This window comes from Chelon labrosus (assembly GCF_963514085.1).
Source record: "Chelon labrosus genome assembly, chromosome: 16".
NCBI lineage: Eukaryota > Metazoa > Chordata > Actinopteri > Mugiliformes > Mugilidae > Chelon > Chelon labrosus.
The window spans coordinates 22,195,194-22,210,422 of record NC_140349.1 but is presented as its reverse complement, the minus strand read 5'-3'; the positions used below and the strand labels follow the sequence as shown (position 1 = coordinate 22,210,422).

The following is a 15,229-nucleotide window of genomic DNA, read 5'->3' as shown; positions in this document are numbered from 1 at the left end:
TCTACAATATCTAAAACATTCATAGTAAAAATCTTGCTTTTGCGCCTCTGAATATAGCAGCGAGGCTTTTCTTCAGTGATGAGCATTTCAAAACTGACAAGACACAAGACCACATTCATCAGACAACAAGCACTATTTATTTTTATTTTCATCTTCATTTTCTTTCATAGACAGGAAAGCAATTCAGCCACAAGACATTCTGTGTTTTGAGTAATGGACGTGACTCACTTTTTCCTCAACTGGAGGAACCTGCCCTCCACCCTCTCTGTTCCTCTCTCTCCACCTACACGCATAACCTGCCTGCCGAATGCGCCAGATCCTATGGTTGTAGTCAAGTCATTCTGGCCGATGTTGGAAATCACTAACTGGAATGGGAGTGGATGAGACAGCTTGACAGCAAGCATAATAAAGTCTAGCGCCTTATCATAAAGATGCAGAATGCACAATGCATCTCTTATTGATGGTACATGGTACACTTCTTTGTAACAGTATATTTGAATGCCTTAAAGATCCTATGAACATGGTGCGCACCGTGCATCAGATCCATCCCCAGCTCTACACACATACATACTGTATTTCGCCCTGCGGGAATTCTCAGAATTTATTACATTCTCCTCCTAAAAGCTAATACGAAGCACATATTAGATTTTTCTGCTCTTTCATCTAAACCTGGGCGGATGTCTGTGTCTCGTGCCAGGAGTCGCGGAGGGGTTCCTCCCCTGCATGCAGCCGTGCCCCGAGGAGCAGCTCCCAGAGGGGCCCCGCCCAGCCGGGCCCCATCCTCCAGAGGGAGGGGGGTGCAGAGAGCCAGAGGCGCACCCCCGGCCGCAGGTTACAGACCGGCTCCTCCCATAGTCCAGGACACATACGGCGAATATGTGAGTATATTAAAACTGAGGTCAGCACTGAGATCATATGTACGTCCAGTATATGTTTGTGCTCGTCTGTGATTTAAACCATTTGTCTGCTCAAAGAAAATTAATGGACAATTTGAATAACTGCTAACAATATGAGCCCAAGCTGTTTCTTAAACTAGAGAATTTGTGAAGTGTTTTCTCTACTGTAAACCAGCACTTTGACTGTTTTCTGACTGGAACATTTTCTCTCCGTTATACGACATTGGTGTTGCTAGACTCGTAGACCAGTGATGAGTGAAGTATTGGACATGCTGATGTTTGAGATGAACAATGACAGAGAAGGTTATACAGTACAAATAGGGGTGTGGAGGTGTCAGACTTTATTACAGTAGACCAAAATTTGAGTGTTTTAGTGCTTCCTTAACATTAAAAATGCAGCAGGATTCAGTTCCCATGAAGATCAACGGGCTTTTGTGGTAGAAACCATGAATTCCTACAGTTTTGATTTCTATATTATATTTAAATTTCACTTAGGTTAAACCTTTCATTCTTGTAATATCTGGTAATGCTGACATTGCTTTGTGTGTGTGTTCGGCTTTTGAGCTGTCTGTTTTGTGAAACAAGGAACTGGTAGAGGAGGACTCAAAAGTCTAGACGAAACAGGCAAATCCACAAACCTCAAGGAGCAGATATAGTACACATGAAACTGGCTTGTGTGTTTCTGTCACGGAGAATAAAGACGAACTGCCAAAGTAGGAAGGGAACACAGAGGCTAAACACAAATGGAACAATGGGACACAGGTGAGATACATCAGGGCGGGGCTAACAATCAGGTGCAGCAACCACAAGGAATAACAGAAAGTTTAGGGTTAGATGGAGTTGACCATGACTGGATGCAGCAGAGCTGGATGTGACATGTTGCGGATATACGATGGAGGTGGATGGAATTTTGTTTTAAAAATGTCATTTAAAAAATTCAACAGCACATTCTTCTTTCCACTGGCAATGTCCTGGTTACTGTGGATCAGAAGTTTTCAAACTGTGAGGCGATTCTCCCCAGGGGGGGCTAGGAGAGCTGGAGGGAGAGGGGTGAGGCAAAGAATACTGAATACTATGTTCATGCATGCTGGTGTTCCAAAAAAAAAAAACGAGAGGAGCTTTTTGTAGTTCTGGCCTTCTGGTCTGGATGCTCACCAACTCGGTCACAGCTGCAGATGCAGTTCAGTTGTTGAAGGATGGAAAAAGAGAGAGTTGAAACTGTCATTTTCTTCTTGTCACAGTTTGTGTCAAATATATCTCTAGATTCAGTGAAGTTCACACTTTCCGAGGATGTCATTATTATTTGGATTTTCATTGTGAATAAGTGTCCATAAATCTGCATAAAATCTGAGAAAAGCATGCTCCTTGTGACTACAAACTTGCCCTACAATAATCACGTTAAGCCATTTTAAATAATCTAGTGACAGCAGTCCATATATTATTTGGCGGATTGCAAACACGGACATATTATAGCTAGTTTGGCCTTTTAGGGTGCAGTTTATCCTCATGTTTAAACAAACTGAGGCTAAAAACAAGTTCTGGGACTTAACTACCTTAGTGCATCACCATCTTATGGCTACATGACTACTGCGCATACCCCTACGTGTGTCATTTTGGTGAACAGGCTCTTTAATATAGTTGTGACGTTCACAAACGAACCGAATCTATTGAACGGCTCTTTAAAACAAACAATGGGAACGGAGTCGCAGCTGCAGTCCGTTCTATTTCATCTATTCCAGACAACGCAGCAGCATATTTTGCGTCTTCAGCACTTTTGTTATCACAAAAACGGTAAAGCAGTGTAACATTTGCCGAATTTCCCACGCAATAAATATCTATCTAGAATCCGTATTTCAGAATAATAAAAGGCAGACAGCCCACCCTTAGAATATATTTTGAACATAAATTTGAATTATTCTGATCCAAACCTTGTCCTATCAATCCTCCCAAAGACTATTTCCCGGATAAAATAAGTTAACCCCATCTTAAAAATAAATAAGCAAATAAACAAATGAGCCAGTCTTTTGAACGGCTCTTCAAAAAACACATCCACAAGATCCGGCTCCCTCTTAAGAGCCGTAAATCCCATCTCTACACTTTAAAAAGTAGCTTCGTCTGTATGAGCTGAATTCAAACGTCTAACATATTATGGTTTTTCTTTCTGCTACATGTGGCAAATTTGAGAGTGTGAATTTGTTATTGCAGTCTTTTTTTTGTGATCTGGTCCTGTAGCCTACCAGCACAGTTTAATGGGAGCCTGGCTGTAATATCAACAGCTGCCAGAGATGAATATATTAGGCTTAAAGTCAGAGCCCTTTGTACATATGCCAAGAGAGTCTCCTGCCGCACTGTCAAGGCAAGTTCCCCTGAGACTCCAGCATCAACATTGCATATTTAGCAGTTAGAAGGAGAGAGGAGGTGGCCTACGTTTGAAAATTGCCCCAGCAGCCCATACCTAACCACATGTGACAGGTTTATTCAGAGGTTGCAATTCAAATGCGTGGAGGTCGCAGAGAATGACTCCTGGACCAGCTGTTTCCCATCATTGTCACAGTTGTAAACTGCATCCCCTCGACACCTGCACCTGTGTGTCTGGCTGGAGAAAAAAACAAGACCGCCAACATCTGCCACATGATAAATCTAACCACACCGCTGCAAATTAGAGACTGAATGAGCTGCTTTGTATTATCTAAATACATCACCATCCCAGGACAAGTGTTCTCTGTCGGGTGCTGACAAATAGGCTCGTGTATTCATCAGCGAAATGACAAAGAGATGTTTCTTGGTCACATTTGTTGGCTTCATTTGTCAGCGCTCAGCGCAGTTCACACGCATGTTTCCGTGGTTCTCTTTGTGCCGCACAGCATCGCCACGGGCTAAAACACGCGTTCGGCTGGAGGCGTCTCCTGCTCCTCCTCTCCCGTTCAGACGAAAAGCAGCAGACCTCAGTTGCCTCTCGGCGATGTTGTCATGATGGCACACGGACGTACGGTGTCTTTGGACGGTTTTAGGTTCCATAATCCACTTTTGTTTAAGCTTGTTTGCATCGGTATCAAATTACTCTGAATCCAATTGTTACCAAATAAAATCACTAAAATGTAATTATCCCGTGATCCACTCTTGGCTGCCCCATCAGTCTTCAATGGTTAGTATGATTGCTGCCAAATCTCATTTCATGTAATTCATTAGGCGCTTTGAGATCTCTGTCTTACCTGCTGCTTATCCCATTGGAGAAGAATTAAACATGATGTAATTCTCCTTTCAAATTTCGAATTTTGAATGGGGTCCAAGGATTGTAATCAAAGTAGCAGAACCTAACTTTCAGGTTAAATCTAGAGCTATATTCTAAGTGTTTCTGTTTGCAAAGAGGCTTGCTACCTTTAGGTGAGAATACGAACAAGTGTGCAATGCACGTGGGTTGGTATTGTTTATGTTAAATCCTCCAGATACAGCAATCAGCTCTGAGCATTGCTGGTCCTTTCTGACCGTTGGGCCACAAAAATAAATCACCGTCATCCCCCTCTGGCGCCTCTCTGCATGTCCAGTCGTGCTGAGAGCCGAGCATTGTTAATTGACTAATTCACTGTCCTTGTGGCACTCTTATAATCTAAATTGGACGTATTGGTTAGAAGGAAAAATCCAGATACAGTAATAAAGAAGCTGCAGCCGACAGACAAGACCGGTCATGAAGATAAGATTCAAGCCCATTCGCACTCTGATTTATAATCATCGCAACAAAATTATTTTCATACAAATCAAACACTTTAATATTATTTTTATACACGCAGTTGTAATCTGTTGCCTAATTTTCGGGCCATGACTTTCTCAATATCTATCTGATGTACTGCCACACAATTTGGCTTCAGTTTTCTTGGTCCTCTGAGGATGAATCTGATTCTCATTAGTTTTCAGGTGGCACTGCCAGCAGGACATTTCTTTTTTTTTCACTTATCTAGTAAAATATCTTTCCCTTGCCAACTGAATTAGCAACATTGGTTTAGACATTCAAGGTCCACAGAGGATGTATCCTCAGAACCAACTAGCATGTGAATTTTGACCAGGACTTTGGTTTATGAGCAAAAAACAACTAATGACTATGACCTTCTCTGTAAGAGCACTTCGAAATATTGATAGCAATAATAAGCAATTGCATGCTAAAACTGGAAGCTGGAGATGTTAAAGTTTAAACCTGCTAAGCTTCAAAATGCTTCCTGTTAGCATGTTAATGTTAGCATAAAGCATGCTGATGCTAGCATATGCATTTGCTCATAAAAAGACCAGTTTAGACTCTATGTCCACAACGCTTTTACTTCAATTTCAACCATTTACTTCAGAAATGGCTGATTATCCCATTTTTTTGTTTTACTGCCTCGCAACAAAACCATCCTTACAAACCATTGCACAAATTCATTTTCCCCCTCCACTTTTTGCCCAAAAAACATGCAGGTTATTAAACTGGTAACTCTAAAGCGCATGAAAAGCATGAATCAGAGACCTGCAACAGACTACGTAGTTTGACCCATATGACCCTGCACAGGATAAGCAAGTGTAGTCGAGCTGCGACAGAGGTTCCAGTGATCAATGCATTTCACGGTGCAGATGTGCTTCTCTGCTGGGATAATTTATTAATGACATGAATTCCCCTGATAATACTTGGCAGATCTCAGTAAAATGCATTTCAAACTGAACCAAGATCAAAAGCTAAGGTGTTAAAATAGCAAAAGGGAAGACATTTGTCAAGCGTAGCGCAGGCCAGTGATATTTCAACTTGATGCATGGGGCCAACTTTTTGGCATCCTCAATCTGATAGCGAGAGTAGTATTTCCACCCCTGCAGCAGAAAAGCTCCAGCAAATTCCAGCCTGTTCAGCTTTCTGAAATATGCTGGCAGGAAGAGCCGAATAAATGACACGTAGCTACTTTGAGAAATTTTAGACCAAGACGGATGACTGAGGGTTGCAGCCGCTAGATTTTTTTTATTTGTTTTCTGTAGAGCTGTATCACGGGGCGTATCTTTTTATCGTTAAGAAGTTAAGAGCAGCGTGTGGCACAGCTGTATGGAGGCGAGACATTTTTCATTGAACAGATGGTTTCGTAATTTAGTCGTCTGGAAGCAACGTCGTCTGGCTTTGCTTCTTTTCTTTCTTCATAATCGTTCTTGGGCATTTGTGACACCTTTCGGGTTCTAGCACAGGCAGTGCAGCTTGATGCAGTGTTCGCCGAAGTTCATAATGTGAAGACAGTCTGTTGTTGAACTCATTTAGATTTAGTAGGCTGCAGGCCGTGGGGGACGAACCCAGCTCCTGAAAAGCCTGCTCTGGGTGTCAGTGGCAACCTATCTGTTACAGTGGTATTGTAGAGCACAGTGGAGCGCCTGTGATACTGCTGTTGTAACATGCAGTGCCAGACCCTCTGTTAGTCTTCAGTGGCCTCAGAGGCTCGTCCTTATCTTTTAACAACACGCCTCTCAGCCATCCACTGGCATACAAATGAAAGACTCACTTAGGGGCTGCCCTCCCTCCCCCCTCTGCCTCTACACCACCACCCTTCAACCTCTCACTGTCACACTAATCCTGTTTAGTGCTGGAAACACGGAACTGTTGCGGTATTATCATGCTGCTGCGCTCTCCAAGATATTTTGAGTAAATGGTGAACCAATACAAACACATCAGATATTCTAATAGCTTCACTCACATCATCATTGCGGCCTGCCCTCCATTTTCAAACTGCTTTCCACACAACAGACACTGGAGAAACGAATCATTTTAAATGTGCCAATGTGATTTATAAACCAGGCATGTTTCTCCTCTCAGCTCGCTGGTAACTCAATTATAGAGTAGCTGCTCTAATAAATGGCAATAACATGCCATTGTTAAAGTTTAATGTGGCCCTGAATACCAGCAACCGTTGTCCAATGTGAGTGGACAGCTCCTAGATAGAGTCACCAGCAAGATGAGAGGAGGACTTAACCGTAATAGGACAAGGCTTGTGCTGAAAACTAATTAAGTTGTCTACCTGTCCTGCACTCAGGTCCAACACCTTTTGTCAGACCAAGTACAAATACTAACATTTGGTTACATTTGCAGAGACCAACACTGATACTAGTACCTAATGCCATGTCAGTGTGTCACATCTAAGGTTGTCTTCATTCCTTTGGATCACATCTTTCCTCAAATTCCTCAAATGGAGTGTGTGTTTTCACTGGAAAACTGAGCAATGGCGATATGTGGATATTCAAATATTCCCAGAACCTTCTGCTTGATAAGAGACGGTAGCATCATGATGCTTTTCCAGTGCATCAGGACCTCTTTTTATAGTCTGGTTGAGCTGTACCTAAATGTCTTCCAGTAGCTAATATAGGAGCTCACATAGAATGTTTAAAAAAAGGTCCAGCTATTTTACATCCACCTGTGACTACAACGGTAACATTAATGCGCAATTTATACCTCCGCGCCAATGTGATGCCGTATTTATGGCGTCAGCCCAGACCCTACGCAGACCCCAACACCGTAGCCTGACATGCACCTCCCTAGAAATGTAACTTCTGCAACGCAGACCGCGATGCAGACCGCAAGAGCATGATTGGTCCGCTTGGTAGTACCAGATTTCCACTTTAGTATTTCCGGCTGCTTCTCCGCAGTTTTCAAATTGATTGTTTTGGATCAATAAAGATGAAAGGTTGAAGAAAGGTTAACTGAGGAGGTTCAGACATCCAAACATTTGTGTGACTGAAGTTTTGGCAAAAGTTTCAGTTGCCACTGTTGAAAGTCAAGCAGAAAGTAGAAAGTGAAGCAGGAAATGGAAACAAAAGTTAACCTGACTGACAAAAAAGACACACCGCCGACTAGCGTTTTTACAGAGCGAGCCAGGCTGGCGAGTGCACAAGTGTAAATGCCTCGCTCTGCCGTAGGCTACGTGCGTAGGTTTCACCATCTAAGACCTTAGTTAAGAGCCAGTTTACCTGCCTACCACCATCTACCATCTTCTTCTGTTTTTTGTGGCTTCATTGGCTGTTGGAAAACCAGCTTGGGCACAGCTAGCACTGTCTAGATATTGCAGTTTCCAGATTTTATGAGTTAAAGAAGTATCCGGTGCAGTTGAATCATAGCTATTTTACAAGAAGTAGATGAACACAAAGCTCCCCACTGGTCATTTAGGACTGAAGAATCTATTTGGATGAGTGCCAAAATATCTTCAAGAAACACTACATGCCCAGCTGCCTAGAATAGTATGGGGCATCCCTAATTCAAGCTTGCTTCAGAACTGATTTATCATATTTTTACTGTATTTTGCTCATGGGTCCTACACTGGCTCAAGATTTTGGCTTACGAAATTCCAGAGCACAAGGAAAACTAATTGGAATCAAGATTTCTGTGAAATGTGTGTCTGATATCTCCTACATCCTCCTTCACTCATATAAATACAGCCATCAACAGCATTGGATATGTTAATACTACAAGCGGCACCACCTCTACTCATAAACCATGCAGTGCCAATCAGGGTTCTTTTGTCTGTTGCAAAAATACACCCTCCCTTTATTTATATTCCCGTTTCTGTCACTCACCACCATGAAAGGTGAATTAGAATCATTAAAATGGGAGTTGCGTATTTTAGTGTAGAGTTCTTCATGACTGTTGTTGTAACTAGGTATTAAAACGTGTAAAACAGCTCAAACTGCTTGTTTAAACAGCGATGGAGTAACACTGGAGAAGTTCTCTGACAGAACTGTGACAATGGGTGAGGGGGTAACAAAGCTGTGGTATTTTAAACGGAGTAGTCATCATAATCTCTTGGAACACTATAGGACGGTGGCTTGTAATGGGGACATCATTTCAGCCTCCCTATGTGGGCCTTGTGAATATCCAGCTGTAAACTAGTGCATTAGCATGTCTTAGACAGTTCGTGGACATGACTGAGCAGGTAAATCGAATGCAAGTCGAAGCAGGAGGATGGTGTGTAGCGTCTCAATCCCTGGCCCCTCTTCACAAGTCAAAGCGTCCTTGAGTAAGACACTAAACCATTACACTGCTGGTAATGCTTCTCCATGGCAGCTTTGCACCGCTGGAATGTGAGTGTGTGTGTAAATGGAAAGGTAAAGATCCTATACAAATGCATTCCTTTTTACCAATTTAAACATCCTCTCCCTTATTATTACACTTCCCACTGACGTGTAGCTACTGTACATGAAAATAAAGAGGGACAATGGTTAGAACAACGTCAGTATATGAAATCACAACAGACTGCATCACCTTAACTAATAGTCTTTTACAATATGTTTTCTGAATAAAGATGAAAACGAGAATAATGGACCGCAGACTGAGAACAAACAACTAAACTTTAACTTGTAGAAACACCCCCTGCTGCCTTCATAACTCAGAGCCACTCAGATCACCTTTAATTATTGTTTTTCATGCTGGAGCAAATGGAATTCAAGATAGCCAATTTAAAAGCAAATAGAAGAAGACATTTCCTTGGTTATAAGACCCCTGCTTGGTCTCAGCAGCGAACCAAAAAAAAAAACATATGTGACAGATCTAAAATAACATGCATTAAACTGTGATAAAGGTTCACGATATCAGCACCCAAGGCTGTGAGACTGGCTACAGCCTACACAGCTCATTATTTTTAATTAGCTCCACCTCCACCTTCATGCTACTGCCGCTCCGTGTCATTAACCGTTGAATACTCAGCCTTAAACACAATCGGATATCTAATATGGTGTTTATCACATCAACATATGTACCCTTGCAGTCAAGAAGCACAGGCCCCAGACTTTGTTTATTTCTTTGTTAAGTTCACATTCCATTAATAGTCCTAGAAACTAGAAACATGCCAGGGTGCTAATTGACTGTCTCACATGCCGGCTTTGCGTTGAATATACTGGAATTGCCTGTTAGAGGTGTATAATGAGGGAAACTTTTTCTCTTTAGTGACCTTATTTATTGTCATGACTTTATTTGTTGCCGTGCGTTAAAATGGCATGCCTACAAATGGCCTTATTTTGTGTGTAATAAATCTGTGGTCAGTATGGAATAACCAAATAGGACAGCTAACTCAAATAAAATGTCTTACTTGACAACTGCATTTACAGCCATGACTACATGATTTAACTTTTTGTCCTCAGGAGATGCCCGTCATTCACTATTCACAACACCGCTTGTTTAGTCCGCCCTGCAACAGCTACGGTGTAATATAATGTAATATCAACGTTTGAATAGATTGAAATAGAACGCTCCGTGGAGTAACGAGACAAAAACAGATGTGTTTTTGACAGAAAAAGAGACATTATTTTAATTTCAAATGGGATGACAATTCTATCAGCACAAAAGCTGCTTCAGCTTCAAACACCCGAGTGGTGGCTTTGAGCAAGTAGTGTATAATGGATTGTTTTCTTTACTACTTGGAAATAGTGAAGTATTAATGATTCATAAATAAAATATAGCTGCTACAAACCTGATCATTTTATATTTTGGATGAAAGTGTAATTGGCTTAGGAGAAATGTGTCTACCAACTTAATATAGTCAAATGTATTCATTGCTTCTTAACCTTGACCCGTGTGGTGTGATAACACACTGAGAGGAACGTCTGCAGTGTGATGTAATTAGACTCTACATCCAGACCAAGATGTTTTGACAGCAGATAAAAACTAGAGGCCTTTTCTTTTGATTGTAAATGCAATCTATCTGTAAAGGGAAACTCAAAAAACCAGCTTGAGCGCCTGACATCACTGTCACTCAAAGCAGAGCAGTGATGCTTCAGTGAGCTGTTAAAGCTAAGACATGTGTAAAGCCTCAGCTGTGTGGGAACACGTCATATTTACCAATGACAGCGTGTCTGCTAATGAATAACAAGCATGAAATGTCTGAATGCTGTAGGCTTTTCACAATTTTATTGTTTTACAGTATAAAAAACAAGACTGGATTAGCCAGCAGAGGTTGCCAGTTGAGTTAATAGGCGTTAAAAACTGGACAAATGTTGCTCATGCACTATTTAAACTATTTATACCAGCGCTGTGTAGTAGATCTGAAGTGAACGAATGTCTGAGGACCTGTTCAGACCTTGCTTTAAGATCTGATCTGGGAAATCCAGTCTTGTAAAAGACAGGTGTGAACACCCCCAGCACGCATTGAGAGATCAGATCTCATTTGGAGGTGGTCTGGGTCACACGTGTCCTAATGTGTCTGCATTCCTTTGGTAGTGAACGCAATGCATCCTGAGTTGCATTAAAGACTGCCTATAGACTCAACGGGGGTGCTCCTGCATCAGCAGAGTTTTGTCTCATTCAAACAAAAGACTGCTATTATAAATGACCTTTTAGAGGTTAACAAACTAAAACCTTCTTGTAGAAGTTAACAAATTAAAAAATAAATAAATCTAAGTAAGAATTTGCAAACGTATTTAATATGAGTATATAAGTGAGACTTAGAGTTAATTATTTGATGCAGTCATGTTGATGTATGAGGAGCCGTGTATGGTTAAATTACGTATTTCCTCAACCATTCCATAAACCGTTCTCTTTATTTACCTTTATTACCAGTGCGAATAGAAACTTCCATACAGAACACGAAACTGAGATCTGATCTGGAGACGCATTTGGATACACATGTCAGTGCTAGGTCTGGACACACGTATCTAAAGCTGGTCACTTGCGATCGGATCGCCCAGACTGGATCCTAATGCAGGGTCTGAACAGGCCTACAGTCTGCTGGCCTAGGTCCTGTTTGCCAAGCGTAGGCCCCCACCACTATTTGGTGCGATGATTTGATAACTGGGGAGTTGGTGTTTGTAGTTTCTGTGTTACCCAAGCTCGAGGTCAGTTTGTCCAGTTATTCCAGTGAAGCTGAATTCTCGATAACAATGTCTGGGGCCTGTGCTCAATAACTGCACCAACTGCTCTGCCCACATGGCATGTGACCCCTTCCATGGATAACACAAACACAGACTTTCCAGGTCTTATACTGAAAAGTGCTTTGAGCACCAATAAGTATAAGACCTTCATTTCGTATAAGGTTCTGTCCAGTCAGTAACCAACACCAAGAATGGTTTTTGATGACACCTGTGTAATAAACTATAAAAAAAAAATAAAAGTGACAAAAATTACAGCCTTAAAATCGCTTTTAAGTTTAAAACAACAAAGATGGAGTGTACTTGGTGAACGCTGACAGAAGTCTAGATCGGAGAACTGCTAGCAGAGGTTGTTGTGTCGCCTGCAGGTAGACCTTGGCTTGTGGGTGATATTCCAGGACTGCAGACAGCGCTAAAAATGTTCCCAAGGCTTATCTCCCAACATCCATCTGTGTATAGATTTTGAGTATGTGTATATTGTTGCCTTCTTCTGCTTGTTCCCTCCAGAAATCATGTTCAAAATCCTGTTTCGCCTGTTTGTCCCTTATAATTATTACCATTGTTTTGGTACCTTTTTCTGTACAAATCAAAGTTGAAAAGTGCTTTGAATTACCTTCCTTCTGACAAAATTGCACTGTCTTTTGAGAACTGCTGCCTCTGTTATATCTAAGGGGAGTTCGTGGGGTTCAGTATTGTTAAAAGTATAGTTGTTGACTAAAGTTACTCCCTTGCATTAGCGCTGGGAATTGTCGACTTTGCAAAAGCTCTCGTAGCTGCAGAATTACAAATGTCAGGAGGGATGTGAATTCCCTTTAAGCTACCTCTAGACAAACAGACGAGAAGTGACTAAGATCTCCACAAATACCAACACAAACAACACAATCACAAACAAGCCTTGAAAATCCACCCAATGGGATGACCAAGGAGAGGTTTAAGCATGTTCCTATGATGCAGATGATTAAATTGCAGCTGCTAGAGTTTAGGAAATCACTTGTCTAAGCAACTATAGCACTAACTCACATATTTTACCCAGAAACAAGGATGTCTTAGTGCATCCGGGTCTCCGTTGAGAGTCATATGTGGTTCCTTCACTCATACTTCTTCCTTTCTGGAGGATTAAAGATAAAAGAGTCAATTCAAATACTGTCATTTGCCAAATGCATGTTTCTAATCAGGAATTAAGGCCTTAATAATAACACGAGTGTGATGAGTATTTTCTTCTAGTGCTAAATCTTACAGACATTCGTTTCAAACATGCAAATAAGGGGCAGATGGAATTAGCCTCGGAGTGTGTGGGGGATGAGAGATGTGTCGCAAGGGGTCGACGCCTTTTGTGGAACATAAGTCCCATTTATCCCAAATTAGGACGGGTGCGGCACTGGTTCACTTTGATGTTCCTCTTGGCGGGGGCCTGGGTGGAGTGCGGGGGGGGGGGGGGGGGGGAAGGCGGGGCAGATTTGCTAGAGCACAAACAGATGTTCAAGGCTCATCCTTTGAGGTGGTGATGAAACGTAGCCACAGCGAGAGTCTTTACATCCCACTGTCAGTCACTTGACACAGAGACAAGGGCAGGGCTGCAGTTGTAACTGGAATGGCGCTCATATACTAGCAGCTGATGAAGCACGCTGACCGAGATGTATGCTAAGCTGAGGCTCTGGAAAAACCTCCATATAGGAACTGAATCGAAAATAATAATTAAAACCGAATATCCACTGTAGAAGTTGTTATCAAAAAGGTGTTGAGATCACATAAAAGCATATTTTCTTACATTTATTTACGTTTAAACACTCTGGTTTTCAAAGTTCATGGTGTTGTACTAGTTGTCATCTCAACATCTTTTCAATGTCGACGTGTGCTGGCTGTTTTTGTCTCCTCTCCGCCTAACTGGGTCAATTTCTTTTTCTGTTACTACAGGAATATGACGACGGCTACGGAACAGCTTATGATGACCAGGGATATGAATCATATGACAACAACTACAGTAATCAAGGACAAAAGTAAGTTCTGCTTTTTCAAGGGTGCCGGCATATACCTTTGTTGTAATAGTTGACCTGCAACATGACCTGTCCACCCACTCTGATCTCCTCTCATAGTGGATTTCTCTATATGGCTGTTTTTGATTTTGACGTTTGTGATTAATGATAATGATGGAATATAAGCCTGTATGTGATGTGAAAGGTGACAAAGTGTATAGTAGTGGAGCAGTTGCAGAGCCACATTATTCTGTCAGGAGCTGGAAGAGACCAAAAACTGAGCTGAAAGGAGAGTAAACATTGCCTCGAATCCAAGCTTGACAACTTGTCCAGTGTTTATGATATATGTTGTTATAGAATCGGGATTTATACACCAGTGTCAAGTTTCAACACCGTTGGGAATAGGCTAAAAGAACAGGAATACTTTTCTGCAAAAGTTCAACGTTCACAGTTCAACGGCACTGCAACCTGCACCCTTCAAAACTGCTATGCAGCATTAGGTTGCATTAGGAGTGAATTAGTTTTAGCTGAGTGTATCTAACATTCTGGCAACTGAGTGCGCTTGCAGTTGGGGGGATAAATAACTCCGAAATTAAAACTGGGTTATCACGTTATCGTGCTCTTTCCTAGTGGAGTGAAAACATGAAAATGACAGTGTTGTAAACAGCTTGAGCGAGTGCACTGAATTAAAAAGCCCTTGAATATGCAGTGAGTTGTATTTGAAAGTATAAAAAAAAACAAGTTTATTTGCAGAATGTGAGCGCAATGACGCGCTGTGGGCACTTAGCCTTGAGTAAATATAATGGAGTATGAGATACCATTGAGATTCCGAAGTCTAGTGGGTTGAGCACAACTGGGTTAAGGTTTACGAGCTATTAGAAGTCATTTATGCAATTTTTTTTGCCCTGTTTGAAACTCAAAAGAACACTCGCTGTTAATAAAGTATTTTCTGAAGTGTGAAGTGTTTTGACAGACCTTTGAATAGTCCTTTAAGATTAAATCAGAAAAGCAGAATCTAACATTGAATGTCCCAGTTCCATACAAAAATAAAAATACAATCATGTATAGAAGATTTGAAGCTAATCTTTGATTCTGAAAGTCTCAAAACAAACCCCTCTCCACATGCAATCACGATTTCCTTCATGGAATTAATTGCACCTCACCAAGATAAACATGCTATCTTTGTTCTGATCACCCATAAAAATCCTGGGCTAAAGGTGTATTTTCCAACATGTTCCCCGTGTCGTTGTGGAATAAACAGTTTTAGTGGTACGCTGCTCCATTTAACTGAGGGTCCCGCGCAGCTAAATGCAGAATATTGATTTTCTTTTATCCAGGCAGCTATCAGACTCTCCAAGCCACACAAGGTCAAAGGCTTTCGCTTTGGTCTCCCACTGTATTTTATCAGCACACAATGTACTACATTTATGTATGCCTGCCTGTGCCACTTCAAAGAAAGAATGATTGTTGCCACATTTAGGGTGTCAAAAATGGGATTGAATTGGCAGCAGCTGG

At 41.5% G+C, this 15,229-nt stretch overlaps 1 protein-coding gene across 1 annotated transcript in view; it reads left to right on the top strand.

Annotated features, from left to right (window-relative positions):
- khdrbs3 (KH domain containing, RNA binding, signal transduction associated 3) overlaps positions 1–15,229 on the top strand; it is a 107,124-nt gene that overhangs the window by 78,679 nt on the left and 13,216 nt on the right. The window contains exons 6-7 of the mRNA XM_084563024.1: positions 698–878; positions 13,656–13,738. Of these exons, the coding sequence (XP_084419150.1) occupies positions 698–878; positions 13,656–13,738 (264 nt within the window). The remainder of the gene's footprint in view (positions 1–697; positions 879–13,655; positions 13,739–15,229) is intronic.